This window comes from Schistocerca cancellata, chromosome 2 (assembly GCF_023864275.1).
Source record: "Schistocerca cancellata isolate TAMUIC-IGC-003103 chromosome 2, iqSchCanc2.1, whole genome shotgun sequence".
NCBI lineage: Eukaryota > Metazoa > Arthropoda > Insecta > Orthoptera > Acrididae > Schistocerca > Schistocerca cancellata.
In genome coordinates, this window is record NC_064627.1 from 1,116,787,737 (window position 1) to 1,116,805,793 (window position 18,057).

General features: G+C 37.1%; 1 protein-coding gene across 1 annotated transcript in view; it reads right to left on the reverse strand.

The window, feature by feature from the left end:
* Window positions 1-18,057, reverse strand: part of LOC126163152 (E3 ubiquitin-protein ligase SMURF1) — a 205,512-nt gene that overhangs the window by 66,439 nt on the left and 121,016 nt on the right. The window contains exon 9 of the mRNA XM_049920082.1: window positions 17,110-17,563. Coding sequence (XP_049776039.1) covers window positions 17,110-17,563 — 454 coding nt within the window. The remainder of the gene's footprint in view (window positions 1-17,109; window positions 17,564-18,057) is intronic.

Consider the following 18,057-nt stretch of genomic DNA (forward strand, 5'->3'; position numbering starts at 1 on the left):
CAAAGAACCTACACCAAACGCCAATTCACCACAGAAAATATAAACTTATTCCATCAAAGATTAAATAAGGTGGAGTGTGCTGTAGATCATAGTATTTCATGTTTTGAAAATTTTGCTACTTTCTTTGAAAACTTCAAACACATTTTTAATTAAACTTTCCCCCTTACTGTGCATAATAAAAATGTAGGAAATAAACTAGTGGATTAGTGGATTACTGAAGGAACAAAAATCTCTACTGCAAGAAAAAGATAGCTACATAGGGATCTATAACATAGGAACAAAAACATCTAGTGCAAGAAAAAGATAGCTACACAAGTCCTGATTTTGTTACCTACGTAAAAAAATTACAAAAATATTTTTAAAAAAGTTGTAAAGGCTGCAAGAGAACTGGCAATAATAGATTTTGGATAGTGAAAACAGATCAAATGCATTACGACCAGTGATCAAAGCTGAAACAGGTGCCACAGCTAGGGGCCATGATATTTCAGAAATCAAGATAGAGGACAAAACTACTGTAAATACTGCTCAAATTTCTGAATTATTTCATCAATTCTTTATAAATGCAAACAAATCAAACATCAATGTAGAAAAGTACCCAGATACTGTAAGTTTCTTTAACACTGTGCAATTTGAAGGTGAATTTCAGTACATTTAGCAAAACTACTGTAAAAGATAGAAAATGTGATACTATCATTACAAAGTAAAACATCAGCAGTATGGGATGGGATACCAACAATACTGTTAAAAACAGTATCTAAAATAACAGCACAGTCACTTCCTACAATAGTTAACCAGTCCCTTCCAGAAGGTTATTTTCCAGACACACATAGGCAGACAGTTTAAGCTACTGTTCAAAAAAGGCACAACAGAACTTATGGGGAACTATTGGCCAATCTCTCATCTTACATCACTATCAAAAATGTTTGAAAAGGTAGTCACCATACAAATTCAAAATTTCATACAAAAATTTAAAATAACCTCAAAAAATCAGTATCGATTTCAAAAAGGCAAAACCATGGTATCTGCTATAAACCTTTCAGTAGGTAAAATTAGTTCCTCTCCTGACAACTCAATGCATACCACAGGAATTTATTGTGGCCTATCAAAGGCCTCTGATAGTGTGAACCACTCTTTGCTACTCTGTGAACTGGGAAAGTAGGAACTGTGGGCAATGTGATTTAAGTCCTACCTAACCGACTGAAGACAGAGTGATTGTATCATAGAGAGGAACTTATACTTCAAAACATAAAACCATTTCACAATGAGTACTCAAAGGTCCTGTTTCAGGTCCCATTCTGTTTCTGTTTTATGTAAATGTACTTTAGTACTGAAAGTCACTTAGTTTTATTTGTAGATAACATCTGTAATTATTGGAAGTAACAATACTGATCAAATTCACCAAACTGTATTTAAAACTTTAAAAAATTAGATACCTAGCTGGATTTTAAATGGGTTAAAATTAAACATGAAAAAGACTCAGTTAATACAGTTGAAAGCAAAACAAGCAAAATTAAATGATATTTAGATCAGTCACAAAAACTAGGATTTGCAGAAATCTGCGTGAAATTCCTAGGAATGCAACTGGATAAAAATCTATCATGGGGCTCACATATACAGTACTGTGCAAATAAGTTAAATAGCCTAGCATTTGCAATTAGGATATTACACAATGATACCAATATGGACATACGAATAGTAGTGTATCACATCTACTTCAAGTCAGTAATAAGATATGGAATTACATTTTTGGGGTAACTCAAACCATGTGTGTCGCATATTAAAACTTCAGTAAACCATCATTAGAAATTTGCACAATGTAGGGCGAAAGAAATCGTGTCACCCACTCCTAAAAGATCTAAGTATATCAAGTGTTCCCTCACTACACATCTATGAGCTGATTTTCTTTATTCATAGTAACCATGATTTACATGTAGCAAATCATTTTCAACATGATTACAACAGAAATAAATAAAATTTATGCTGCCCATCCACCATTTAAAATTTTATGCTCAAACTCTACAGTATATGGGTATGTAACAAAGTGAAAGGAAGAGAACTGCTCAGTATAAATTTAGAAGCACTGAAAAAAACCTTATATGAGAAATCCGTGCAGAAAAGTTACTATTCAGTAGAAGAATTCATTAATGACAACCCAAAAATTTTAGTAGGAGAGAGAGTAACTACTTAGGACTGTTAATCTTTAATAGCTTGTTACTTTCAAAGAACAATTATTAATTGCTTAATTAATTAATTATCCAGTACAGTATATTATATTAATGATATTATAAGAAAAATTCTAAACCAGTTTTTGTGTTTTGATGAGTCTCCTGACTCGAAATTGTATGTTATGATACAATAAACTTCTACTTCTATTCTACTCTGATCAAAAGAAACGAAGGAGTGGAGCTGAATGAAGTACAATGATGACACCAAAAATACAAAATGGGAAAACACAACCCCTTCTAGTGGATTTAGGGTCTATGGAATTTCTGAATTTGTTGAGTCTGAGGACATCAATCCTAAACAACTGTTTATAAAATTAATGACACAATGAATGTCAATTAACTTTCACATTAAGACTACCGGTCTCAATTACATATTTTTTAGCGAAATAAACAACTCAACTAGTACAAATGATGATGATTGCCAGCTAACAAAATGTTAGTGCCAGCCTTGTCACTCCAGTTTCTCAAGCAGAAAATCTGAAATCTGTTTGTCACTTGAAATTTGCAAAAAACAAAACAACCTCGCTATCACTTTGCATTTCTTGTACCTCTGTTATTTAGGTACTTTGTAACCCAAAGCCTTATTGTTTTCTTGCGGAGGAAAGAAATGGATGCATAGCACACTGCTTGCACAATGAGGCAATATGTGGATAGGAAAACATGCATGCATACACGTGTTCTTTTTACTCATTTTTGCGCGTGCACTTTGTTCCCATGTGTCTATGACTGTGAATGAGGAAAGAGGCATTGTGTGGAAATACTTTTACAGCAGTAAGAAGTTATCAAAAGAGAATCCAGATATATAAGTGAAATACTGTATAAAAGGAATTATGAAACAATGGATGGGCAGTGTTGCTCGCCATCTTAGACCTTTTACAGCCAGCCACACGGAAGTATTTTCACTGCACATTGACATCAGGTCATCCAGCATTTGTGCAGACTTTGAACAAATCTGAAGCAGATGCCACTGGCTGTGTGTCTGCCAGTCTATAAGACATTGTATTAGCCACTGTAGGTTAATACCAACAACAGAGCTATTGTGCCTCAGTTACCCCTAGGATTTCTGACCAACTGTTTCAGCGATTGCTCCTTTTCACTGGATTGAAATTGACCTTTCCAAAAGGGATATCACATGGACAAAAGGGAATAAGTATATAATAGTGAAATACAACTAACACCCACTAAAATGTCAAGCAAGACTATCACCTGCTGCAGCTCCAGGAACCTGCAAGTTTCTTGTAAAAGACATAATTTTGAATTACATCAGCATCTTCTGTAATGGTCTCCAACGACGGAAAAGTATTTCACTGAAGACAGTTTCACAAACTAATGACTTCACCAAATGTTTTAATACGATATCAGCAGATAAGCTCTCAATGTACGTAGACATGTACTGACAGACGGGGATGCATTACACATTTCATGCCATTTTTCTTGATACATGCTCGACAAGCTGAAATAAGAATGGATACTTTGTTTCCATCTCAACCTGATAACGAAAGTTTTTATTGAACACCTCATTACCTGAACTCAAGGAGATTGACATTTAGCATGCCTGTGGGCCTTGCACACCCAATATAAGAACTGTAAATGTTATATAGCAAACACCAACCTATAAACTACAACACAAGTGGCTTAAAATGGATTTTTACACCTATGAACAATGTAGAACTACAGAAAAATTATTAAAGCTTTACATTGGCCTGCACTGAATCCTAAGTAGACTATAAAGTCAAGGATGGCGATTTTACACTGAGGAGACCAAAGTGCACCGACACTGTCCATCTAGTTTGCGTGAGGCCCTATCATGGTCATGAGGCACAGGTCGATGATAGGGGCTTCTGATAAATGGAATGTGAAGATCTGCCCAATGATATTGAGACCTCGAATGGAACTCGATCTGAATGTAGTGACCATGAGGATGTGACAATAAGGACAAATGCAATGATCCAATAGTACTGTCATACAAAAGAGTATCAATTAGGTCCAAAATTAGTAAGCTAGAGTCTACTCCAAAACAATGGTTCTAGGACTTGCTTATTTTTTGGAACAATGGAATTTACTGGAACATTACCAGGGTTGCCCTACGTTTCCCCAAGTGATGTTGTTGTTGCTGTGGTCTTCAGTCCTGAGATACAGTATTTTAAAATTTTTTTCCAAAATTCGCTTCATCAAAATGGTATGCGCAATATCATCTTTGGGGGAGTGTATCTCGCAGCAAAAATTCTTTTGGAGAAAACAAAAATAAAAAATACGTGTTCTTTACTAAATCTTTCATTTTAACATATGCTAAATTCAATAACATCAGAGACTGTGAAGGTAAGATTTTTTCCTAGCCTGCCTGAGTTGATACGGACTACGCCTGCAGTATATTCTTAGTCATAATTTAAATCTGGCTCTTGAAACTTTGTTAGTAGGCTTCCTCGGGATAGTTTACATCTATATTTGAGTCTACCAGTTTTGTTTCTTTAACACGTCTGTGACACTGTCCCATGTGCCAAACAAACCTAAGATAACCATTTCTGCTGCCCTTTTATGTATACATTCAATATCTCCCGTAAAAGCCTACATACCCAAAGTAGGCAAACCTCATGCTGTAATAACTGACAATGCATTACCATATTTCGAATTATTGGCAATGCTATGGATGTTTTTAGTGTGTACACAGCAAAGGAGGTATTCAGTACCACCTATTGCCATGGGCCTGGCTCATTCAGCAGTCATGCTTTGCACATTTTTACAAGTGTTTTTAGTGTGTGCCCAATTTTATTATGACAACCCACCACTGTGGTTTGACTTTTAACATGAGTAACTTCCCAAAAGCTGGGACTTTGTAACTGTCCATCTGTTGTTGTTGTTGTTGTTGTTGTTGTTGTTGTTGTTGTAGTGGTCTTCAGTCCTGAGACTGGTTTGATGCAGCTCTCCATGCTACTCTATCCTGTGCAAGCTTCTTCATCTCCCAGTACCTACTGCAGCCTACATCCTCCTGAATCTGCTTAGTGTATTCATCTCTTGGTCTCCCTCTATGATTTTTACCCTCCACGCTGCCCTCCAGTACTAAATTGGTGATCCCTTGATGCCTCAGAACATGTCCTACCAACCGATCCCTTCTTCTAGTCAAGTTGTGTCACAAACTCCTCTTCTTCCCAATTCTGTTCAATACCTATCATTAGTTATGTGATCTACCCAACTAATCTTCAGCACCACATTTCGAAAGCTTCTATTCTCTTCTTGTCTAAACTATTTATCGTCCACGTTTCACTTCCATACATGGCTACACTCCATACAAATACTTTCAGAAACGACTTCCTGACACTTAAATCAATACTCGATGTTAACAAATTTCTCTTCTCCAGAAACGCTTTCCTTGCCATTGCCAGTCTACATTTTATATCCTCTCTACTTCGACCATCATCAGTTAATTTGCTCCCCAAATAGCAAAACCCCTTTACTACTTTAAGTGTCTCATTTCCTAATCTAATTCCGTCAGCATCACCCAAATACATTCCATTATCATCGTTTTGCTTTTCTTGATGTTCATCTTATATCCTTGTTTCAAGACACTGTCCATTCCGTTCAACTGCTCTTCCAAGTCCTTTCCAGTCTCTGATGGAATTACAATGTCATTAGCGAACCTCAAAGTTTTTATTTCTTCTCCATGGATTTTAATACCTACTCCGAACATTTCTTTTGTTTCCATTACTGCTTGCTCAATACACAGATTGAATAGCATCGGGAATAGGATACAACCCAGTATCACTCCCTTCTCAACCACGGCTTCCCTTTTGTGCCCCTTTACTCTTATAACTGCCATCTGCTTTCTGTACAAATTGTAAATAGCCTTTCACTCCCTGTATTTTACCCCTGCCACCTACAGAATTTGAGAGAGAGTATTCCAGTCAACATTGTCAAAAGCTTTCTCTGAGTTTACAAATGCTAGAAATGTAGGTTTGCCTTTCCTTAATCTTTCTTCTAAGACAAGTCGTAAGGTCAGTATTTCCTCATGTGTTCCAACATTTCTACAGAATCCAAACTGATTTTCCCCGAGGTCAGCTTCTACCAGTTTCTCCATTCATCTGTAAATAATTTGCGTTAGTATTTTGCAGCTGTGACTTATTAAACTGATAGTTCGGTAATTTTCACATCTGTCAACACTTGCTTTCTTTGGGATTGGAATTATTAAATTCTTCTTGAAGTCTGAGGGAATTTCGCCGGTCTCATACATCTTGCTCACCAGGTGGTAGAGTTTTGTCAGGACTGGCTCTCCCAAGGCTGTCAGTAGTTCTAATGGAATGTTGTCTACTCCCAGGGCCAGTGCTCTGTCAAACTCTTCACGCAGTATCATATCTCCCGTTTCATCTTCATCTACCTCCTCTTCCATTTCCATAATATTGTCCTCAAGAACATCGCCTCTGTATAGGCCCTCTATATACTCCTTCCACCTTTCTGCTTTCCCTTCTTTGCTTAGAACTGGGTTTCCATCTGAGCTCTTGATATTCAAACAAGTGGTTCTCTTATCTCCAAAGGTATCTTTAATTTCCCTGTAGGCAGTATCTATGTTACCCCTCGTGAGATAAGCCTCTACATCCTTACAGTTGTCCTCTAGCCATCCCTGCTTAGCCATTTTGCAGTTCCTGTCGATCTCATTTTTTAGACGTTTGCCTTTTTGCCTGCTTCACTTAGTGTATTTTTGTATTTTCTCCTTTCATCAAGGATTTCTACTAGCCCTCGTCTTTTTACCTACTTGATCCTCTGCTACTTTCACTATTTCATTCCTCAAAGCTACCCATTCTTCGTCTACTATATTTCTTTCCCCCATTCCTGTCAATTGTTCCCTTATGCTCTCCCTGAAACTCTGAACAACCTCTGGTTCTTTCAGTTTATCCAGGTCCCATCTCCTTAAATTCCCACCTTTTTGCTGTTTCTTCAGTTTTAATCCACAGTTCATAACCAACAGATTGTGGTCAGAGTCCACATCTGCCCCTGGAAATGTCTTACAATTTAAAATCTGGTTCCTAAATCTCTGTCTTACCATTATATAATCTATCTGAAACCTTTTAGTATCTGCAGGGTTCTTCCATGTATACAACCTTCTTTCACGATTTTTGAACGAAGTGTTAGCTATGATTAAGTTATGCTCTGTGCAAAATTCTAGCAGGTGGCTTCCTCTTTCATTTCTTAGCCCCAATCCATATTCACTTACTGCGTTTCCTTCGCTGACTATTAAATTTTCGTCTCCCTTCACTACTTGAATAATTTCTCAAGGGATATTCACTGATATTTCCCTGATTCCCAGACAGGTTTTATCATTTTTCCCTGGTAAATTTTGAAATTTCAAGGATAAGTAGGTTGACAATCTGTCTGTCCACCAGCTATGGTACAAGAAACAATAGTGCAATGAGAAAATACCTAAAAAAACTTTCGTTTTCTAATGTGAGCAAAAATCTTAAGTACTAACATCAACATCTTTTGTAATGAACTGTTTTTTTATGCAAAAAGCAAGCAAAATGGTATATGTGCTTCATTAAGACCACTGATGTTATTTTGTTTCAAAAAAACAAACCACATTTGGGGACAAAGATATGCATTTACTTGGAGTTGCAAGAAGGATTTAAAATACCTTCACTGATTTCAGAAATAACCTCAGAAAAAAGTAGGCCTCTTGAAAGCAGTGCATAAGGTGGGGAAGAATTGTGTAAACCAACACTGTAGGTGACTGCCAATAAAATGTTGGTTCTACTATGTTTGTTATTGTTGATTATTACCCACTGTGTTATATCTATTAGTTTAGAGGTATTGCATGATTTTTCTTTCGAGAAATATACAAGTGCATAGTGTACAAACTGCCAGCTACTGACAATTTTCTTCTTCTTATCATCCATACTTTCTAACATATAAACTACTTTTAAAGTGGCAAAAAGTACTAGAACAAACATAATGTCTATAAAATGCCACACTGTACAACACGGCTCGTAGCAAGAGAGGCGTAATTACTGAAATCTATCGCCCATGGTCTCTGGCCTGCCCAGGAGTAAAATAGTCCTGGGTCGATGGATAAACCATGAAAATCCGCTGCATTACACCACACACAGACAGACCTGGCCTGGCCTGTGGGCAGATCGGTGAGACTACATCCGACGGGCAGGTGGGAACCGAAGGGCTTCAGATTGGCGGGCCCAATTCGTTAGAGATACCTGCGAAATCACCTGCAGATTTGGCCCTTCACAGAAATCCACTCGTGACCAGCCATTCACTTGTCACAGACAAACTTGCACAAATATTCTGAAAATCAATATTAATGAGGATAGTTAGCAACTCACCATAAAGATGATGGCTGAGCTGCAGACAGGCATGTAGAGAAGACAATCACACTCTCACAACTAAATTTTCGGCCATAGCCCTTGGCAGAAAACGAGAGCGCACACACATTCACACAATCACTCAGACATGACTCTTGCACATCTGACCGTTGCCTTAGCCGCTGTGTCAACAATCACTGAAATATGATCCAAACAAACCACTCCTCACGCCTCCTTGCCTCTCGTCGGCAGCTGCTAGGCTAGCGGCAATAAGTTGTGGCAGCACTGACTGCAAACTAAGGGGACTGCTGGGAAGGGGAAAAGCAGTAGTAACAGGGGAGTAGAGAAGCAGCGCACATACTCAGCTGCACCCAGCTACCGACGATGCACGACACCTCAGTAAAGAAATCATTTTATCTACTGATACAAAAACAAGATTTTTCCAGTGTTTTTCAAATTTCCCCGATTTCCCCGACGTGTTTAAAATTCCCTGATATTCCCTCATTTTCAGAACATGTGGCAACCCTGATTATATAAGCACTCTCCACTGAGACATGCAGTTCAACTCAACCTGAACTCATCTGTGATCTTCGTAAACATGCTTTCAGAGTGAAGAATTACTTCTCGTTGATAACCCTGCTCTCATAACTGCTTCTTAGGCAACATTATCCTGTGTGAATAAAGAAAACTATTTTTTCAAATTGATGGTTTTTTCTGAACAGATACTCTTCCTTTATGAAGAACTACTTTTCCTTAGACAGTATCATAATGTTCAAGATTAAATATGCTCTAGGGACTTTCAATAGAATGACATTAAGTTAAAGTCCTGTGATTTGATGAATCTCGTCTTTGATCCCGTTTGTAGACAGGAATTTCTATGCTCTTGTGTAAGACGTTTTGCTGTGTGAGAGATTTTCAATGCATGTGAACATGTGAAGTGACTAATTCTGCAACTTAATTAATGTTCATTATAAGAGGAATTCTGTGAAGGGCTAAAGCCTCATTCATTACGAGTAGTTTTAAGTACAGGGTGTATACGCAGACAAGAAAGGGGGAGGGGGGGATACCGGGTTTTTCCCAGTTAAAAGTTAAAAATACAGTTTTTTCTGGGTGAAAATGCACTCTACTCGGGGTGAAAGTACATTTTTTCCGTGTTAATTGATAATATAATTTCTCTCTGAGCTGTAAATCAAATCGTCCTTTGAATAGCAAAGGTTTTATACACTGGTGTAGATCGGATAGATAAAAAATCTACACACCAAGTGGCAGCTGAACATATACGTAAAAGACGGTTGTAATTGGTAAGCTTTTGGAGACAGTGGCTCCTTCTTCAGGTAGAAGGGTTGATAGGGACAGAAGAAGGGTGAAGGAAAAGGACTGGAGAGGTCTAGGGAAAGGGGTAGATTTTGGGAATGTCATCCAGAACCACAGGTCAGCTAAGACTTACCATACGGGATGAGAAGGAAAGAGAAGAAAATCATCACACATTTTCAGGTGTAACATAACTCGTCCTGCATAAATGGAAATTTACTTTGGAAGTAATATTTCTCATACCATCATTCGCAATATTTTCCCATGACCTATTAGAAACAGAAACAGTTGTGACATCACACTCATTGAATGCAGTCTATAATGTATTGCATAGTCTCCACCCTAAAGCCTTTGACCCCTTTTGCTACCTGCACATGCCTACATGTGCACAGTGTTTTGTTGCTGTAACCAGCACATTTTATTTACAACTAAAGTTTTATTTTGGTGCCATTCTCTCAATTATGTTTTATTGTTTCAGTATTATTCTGCAGCAGCAGGGTAAAGTCACATTATTTGTTAGAGTATCAGTTCTTACCATTCAAAATTACGGAACTTTGACTTAAAACTAAAATGATGAAAAATTCCGGATTTCCCAGTTGTCATAGGGCGTATACACCCTTAGTAGCATTTATGCTCATTTCACTGTCTATCATTTGTGAGTGTGTGTGGTGCCAAACACTGGTACAGTAGATACTCAGCATGAATGCGTTTTTAAATGCAGTATTTCAAGTTTTTGTCCTCAGTTTCAATATCAGACTAATCCACAAAATACCAGATTGAAAATTTCAATTCATTCATTGTCCAAAGCATCCTATGACATCTTAATATATCTCTTAACAGGACCCAATTGCGAAAATTATTGAAGGTTTTAAGCAAAGCACCTTTTCCAGCTGCACAAGTTGACATTAAGTTTTTGTCTATCAATACCATTACAGTCTCTTTTTGTAGCAAGAAAATAAAAAATCTCTGCTTTTGAAATATTTTCCAAATGGCATCACTAAACTATTTTGAATAGCTGCCGCATTACTGTTATCTCATGTGTAGCTATCTGAAAAGAACAGTATGATGTGCTCAAGCGTTAACCATAGCACTTTGCATTTGTTGTACTACAACTAAATGTCCATAGATTATCTGCACAAAAATACTCTCCTAACTTCCTGGAAGATCTTTTTGTTGTCTTTGGTGAACACTGTCCCTGTAGTGACAGAAAGATTGCTAATCCCTACATCTTTGGCAACACAAGTACATGTGTTGTTCCACATAATTTCAAAATAAGGTATGTACAAGAGCTAAGGAAGAGGTAATTAACTTATAACTATCAGTAGTAAAATTTTGCGACAGGAATTCAACTGTTCTTCAGAACATAATGTCACTCTTATTCAGTTAAATAATTATGCATTCTGATAACAGTATTTCTCCTTATAATTTTTAGTGGTAGATATAATCAAAGAAAATTATTATGAATACAGATATGGACAGGGTGTTTATAAATTAATATTGGTATTTTAATGCTTTGTAATATTTATTACATTAAACTTATTGTTATTAATGATATGTCAAATGAAAGAGCAACTCAAACAGTTTTACCAAGAACCTCACTGGTATAGTGAAGTACGCGACTGGTTTAACTTCACTGTACCCAAGCGCTGGATAGGCCTCAAGGGGCCCAATGACATGGCTTGCTTTACGTGGCCTCCACGTTCACCCAACCTCACGCCATGCGATTTTTTCCTTTGGGGCTTCATCAAGGATCGTGTGTACGTACCTCCGCTACCAGCAGACCTCACTGAATTAAGAAACTGGATTGAAGCTGCTGTTGCTACAATCACTGAAGACACACTTATCAACATTTGGGAAGAACTCGGCTATAGACTTGATGTGTGCCGTGTGACAAATGGTGCTCACATTGAACATTTATAAGGTTCTTGGTAAAACTGTTTGAGTTGCTCTTTCATTTGACATATCATTTATAACTGTAAGTTTAATATAATAAATATTATAAAGCATTAAAACCCCAATATTCATTTATAAACACTCTGTATTACATTCATCATTCTTGTCAAGTGAGCCTTTGAGATAGTCTTACTTACTAATAGCAATAATGACCGCATTGTACTAGGAACAAAAAGCTGGCTGAAACCAAACATGAATAGCAGTGAAATCTTAAATTTCAGTTGGAATACATGTCACAGTTTTGTGCTGGTTGTCATAGTAGAAGGCTGGGAGTCATAGTGGAAAATTTTATTGCTACCACAGAACTCAATAATATTACTGAAGTTATTAATCGTCTGAATGCAAAATAAACTAAGTGAGACCAGCCTCGAGGAGCTGTAGTGATGGAATACTTCAGAGAAAATATGCACATGAATGTCCTAATCATTGTATCGTAATATGAATAGAATTAAAGTTGCCAGCTATAAATTAGGAGACTCATGATTAGAACAAGTGCCAAGAACAGGAATTCACATGAGATTATTATATATTTATTTTCTGAAAATTAACTTTAACAGTTAGTTATACAGCCAACCTATAACAACATCTTAGATACCATACTGACAGACAAACTTTTTGATTAGTTAACACAAAGGAGAGAACCTGTGCCCATAAGGCTGTTACAGTGTCAATAGAATAGCTAGGAAATGTAAGAAAATTGTCTGATTAGCAAGTGGGACAAGAAACATTCAACATCCAATTCAGAAACATTGTAATAGACACCTTAAGACATAAGTACAGCATAATAAATAGATCAAAGACATCTATACAATGTCTCAGTGATCATGACAGTAGTGAAACAGAGGACAAAGGAAGGCAAAATACTGAATTTAGTCTTTAAAATTGTTTCACTTAGGAAAGTCTTATTGTTGTTTCTCTTATCCACTAACTACACAAATGTCAAAATGACAGAGAGGAGAGACTGAACTGGAAAATCAACTACAATTTTTCAATAGACTAAAGACAACTGGATTTGATGGAACACTTGCACACTTCTGTGTAGACCTCTGTAGCAACAGTTTGCTGAAATTTACTTGAGAAACAAAGCATTTTAAGTGGTTTGTGAAAGGTGCATGTCAAACCTGTTTCCAAAAAGGTTTGTCAGGCCAGACACGCTTAACTATGGGACTGCACTGCTGACAACTTGTTGCAGGAAAATAAACATGTTTTATGTTGTTGTTGTGGTCTTCAGTCCAGAGACTGTTTTGATGCAGCTCTCCATGCTAATCTATCCTGTGCAAGCTGCTTTATGTCCAGCAAGCTGCTTTATGTCCAAGTAACTATTGCAACCTACATCCTTCTGAATCTGCTTACTACCTCTTTGTCTCCCCCTATGGTTTTTACGCTCCACACTGCCCTCCAATACTGTTTTATGATCCATTTAAAAATGAAAATCTCTTCTATAATAATATGCTTCCTGTAAACAAAGAGCTTATTAAACACAGTTCATTCTATTCATCCATGAGACGCAAAAGGAAAGAAGACTGCTGCACTCAGGTTGATGCACTGTGTTCTGTGAATCCTAGAAGCCATTCAGTACAGTTTTGTGCTGTTGTCATCATCGTCGTCGTCGCCGCCACCGCCACAGGATAGCTTGCGCTGAGAAATAATTGTTTAGGAAAAATTTGACATATTGTGGCATTTCTGAGTTAATTAGCATTGAAGTTAGCCAAACAGGCCACTGCATGTGCAAATTCCCCCACCAGAGATGCTGTTGCCAAGTGTGTTCTTCATTTGGTTTCTTAAAATTGAAGAAGAGAGCAATTTAAAAAATCTGGATATGGGACAACAACAAGGATCAAACCTGAGCCTAAGCCTGAGCAGTATTGTGCGCTATCATCTACGCTATGAGAATGACTGACATTAATTGTCTCTGGTGAGCCACTTAAATTTGCATGTGCAATGGCCGAATTGGCTATCTTCAATGCTAATTAACTTGAAAATGATGCAATGTATTGAATTTTTTCTAACAATTATTTCTCACACAACCTACCCTGCAGCGCCCTTACAAGTTTCTGAGACCATTTCTGACCATCCTGTAAAACCTGGTAGACAATGACAAAAGCACTATGAAGATGTTTGCTACTGATGCTGCTGTATATGGAAACATATCAATGCTAGAGAACTGTAGCATAATGATGAAAGAAATGCAACAGACCAACACTTTGTACAGACATTGGCAGTTGAGCCTCAATTTCCCTACACGTGATCAATTTCCCTACATGTATAGCTCAGGACAGTAGTACTCTAATACATAACATATTTGTACAGCAAGAGGATGTAGAACGAACACATGCTTTCCCTGTGGTAAATGGATTACCTGACCATGATGCACAACTGATTAACTTACAAAACCTAACAGGGCGTACACTTCAGAAACCATTAAGTAAAAGTGTGAGGGTGCTCAACCCGATATCTATATATCACTTCAGAGAAAGTTTAGAAAATGTAAACTGGGAAGATGTATATAATGAGTCAAATGCTAATGATAAATGCAGCATATTTCTTGATAAATTTATATCCCTTTTTGAGCATTGTTTTCCAAAGAAAATTACAAAATGAAACACCACAAACTTTTCAAAGAAACTTTGGATTACTACAGGTATTAAAGTGTCTTCAGAAAGAAAAAGAAAACTGTATGAGACAGCAAGAACTAGTAAAGATCCAGAAGTAGTTTTACACCATAAAAAGTATTGTAACATACTGAGAAAAGTTGTAAAGAAATCAAGAAATATGTATGTTAGAGAAGAAATTAAAAACTCCAGCAATAAAATCAAATCAATATGGAATGTTGTAAGAAGGGAGACAGGAAAAGTAAGCACTGGGGTAGGTAGTATTACTGTTAAAGAGAATGAGACCATCTTAACCAACAGAACACATGTAGCCAATGTATTCAGAACACATGTAGCCAATGTATTTAACAATCACTTATTAAGTGTAGGAGAAAAAATTGGTGAGAATAGTTCAAAAGAAGAGTCAGTTTTGAAAAATTTTAGTCAGATCAAGTTTCATCTAACAACCTCTTGTGAAATAAGGAAAATTATTAGATCTTTGAAAAATAAATGTTCTGTTGGAGTAGATGACATCTCTAACAAGTTATTAAAACAATGTGGAGCAACTACAGCTGATGTTTTGACTCACATATGCAACGCATCACTGAGTCCAGGTATTTTTCCAGACAGGTTAAAAATATGCCATTGTCAGGCCTCTCTACAACAAGGGGGAAACCACAGATGTCAATAATTACTGGCCAGTATCCTTGCATACAGCATACTCAAAAATCTTTGAGAAAGGAATGTACTCAAGAGTGGTTAGCCATCTCAACAGTAATGGGATACTTAGTAAATCACAGTTCGGATTTCAGAAATGCTGTTCCACTGAGACAGCAATATACAATTTCACTGTCCACATAATAGTTTTTAAATAGTAAAATGTCACCGGTAGGAATATTCTGTGACATATCCAAAACATTTGATTGTGTAAATCATGACATAATGCTAGAGAAATTACAATTCTATGTATAAATGGAACAGCATATGAGTGGTTATGTATAATGGGAACAGAATATGAGTGGTTTAAGTCATAGCTACAGAACAGGAAGCAAGAAGTCTCTTTATATGCTTCAAGTGATTCAAAGGAGTTTGCCACTCTATCATGGGTTCCCTCCTGTTCTTGATATATGTGAATGACCTCCCTTCTTATGTGAAACAAGATGCTGAACTAACACTGTTTGCTAATGATACAAGCATAATTATTAATCCAGTAAAAGAAAGTCCGACAGAAAATTATACAAATAAGGTCTTTGGAAAAGTTATTAATTGGTTTTCTGCGAATGGGCTTGCTCTGAACTTTGAAAAAACACAGTACATCCAATTTTCCGCTGCAAAAAGTATAATTCCTACAATAAACATAACACATCAAAAGAAGTCAATAGCCAGGGTAGAGCATACTAAGGTTTTGGGTGTACATATAGATGAGAATCTTAATTGGAAAATTCATATTTTGGATCTCCTAAAGCGACTAGGTTCAGCAACTTTTGCAATCAGAATAATTGCTAATTTTGAGGATGTAGAAATTAGTAAGCTAACATACTTTGCATACTTCCACTCTCTGATGTCATACGGAATAATATTCAGGGGTAACTCAACACTTAGGCAAAAGGTATTCACTGCTCAAAAGAAAGTAGTTAGAATAATGTGTGGGGTTCATAGTCACACATCTTGTAGGCATCTGTTTAAAAGGTTAGGAATTCTTACAACTGCTTCACAGGACATTTACTCAGTGATGAAATTTTTTCTCAACAACATGGACCAGTTTAAAATCAACAGCGACATTCATGATTACAATACCAGAAAAGGAAGGACCCACACTATCCTTTACATAACCTATCTTTGCCACAGAAAGGGGTAAAATCTGCTGCTATAAAACTTTTTTGATAAATTACCAGATGAAATAAAATGTCTGACTGACAGCAGTAATAGTTTCAGAAACAAACTAAAATCATACCTCCTTGACAACTCCTTCTATACCATAGATGAATTCTTGAATATGAGTAAATAAATCTGGAGATATAATATATGCATTTTGTGCTATTTAAGGGAATGGGATAGATAACAGAAATATTTAGGTATAACACTATAATGTAAAAATAAATAAATAAATAAATAAATACATAAATAAACCTTGTTTCCTGTGCGCATTTCTTGTGCATTTGACACGTTCCATGTCATAACGGTTTTTCTGTGCTACTGAACAATGGAACACATAAATATGCAGAAAGATCAATTATTGTGTGATTGCACAATCAGTGATCAATTAATAGAAATAGTCACAACCACAGAATATCTAGGTGTACGTGTCTCGAGAAAAAGAGTGGAACAAAATAGATTGTAGGAAAGGCAAAAGAAATTGAGGTTAGTTGGAAGAATCCTACAACAATGTATCTTAAAAAATCCTCATTCACTCAGTTCTCGAGTAAGGTTCATCAGGAGGACCCTTAGCTGGTACGATTTATAGAAGACATACAGCTCTTCCGTATATTTTGCCACGAGTTTGACTAGTAAATGCAAGAAATTCATCTAGTAAATACTTGAAAGTATTTCTGTAATCTACAGAAGGAACAATTGTAATTTAACAGCAAGTCTGATTTTCAGTGACGAGACAATGTTCCAATCTGTATAAAGGTTAAGGCTCGCTTTGCCATAAGGAAGGAAGGAAGGATAGTGTAATATTACAAATACAGGCAAAGTACATATTTTGTAACACACTACATCACACCTTACCTCAAATATTTCTGTCCGTGACACCTCTAAACGGCAGTGACCACTTTGTGGTTGAAGTGCTTGCAGTTCAGTTCTTAAAGATTTGTGCTTCGTAACCAAATCTCGTTTGTACTTTGGCAACAATTCACTGTCCAACAATTCCCTTGGCAGTTCTCCACTTCGTACATTTAGTGACACACACACTGAAGCTGAATTTCTATTTTCACTATTATTTGCACTTCCGTCAGTACCGGCAGCGGGTTCCGTTGCACTATTGCTACTTCCTTCTCCCGAAGTTCTTGCTTCACTGTTCATTGTTGTGCTACTTCCACTGCTTGTAGGGGACAGAGAAGGCTGGCGAGATGACCCAGAAGGTGAATCTTCCCTCCCCACGGGATCTACCCGTCCACTGCTCGAATTGGAATTTGAGCTGCTTGTTGCGCCATGGGTTGGTGAAGTGCTTGAGCTTTGTTTCCTAATAAACAAACAATATATCAACACTTTTCAATAAACAGTGAAAGCATTGTGAATCTGATAAAATAAATTCCTTAAAAGTAAATGTGGAAACCCCATACATGTATGGCAACTGAAAATGTGAATTCTTATACATAATTTGAATATCGCATATTACCAGTGACTTTTCACAGTCTGTAACATTGCAGACTGAAAAACAAAGCAATTTTGAAATTGAAACTTCCTGGCAGATTAAAACTGTGTGGCAGACCGAGACACTAACTCGGGACCTTTGCCGTTCGCGGACAAGTGCTCTACCAACTGAGCTACCCAAGCACGACTCACGCCCCGTCCTCACAGCTTTACTTCCGCCAGTACCTCGTCTCCTACATGACGTGAGTCATGCTTGGGTAGCTCAGTTGGTAGAGCACTTGCCCATGAAAGGCAAAGGTCTCAAGTTCGAGTCTCGGTCCGGCACAGGGTTTTAATCTGCTAGGAAGTTAATATCAACACACA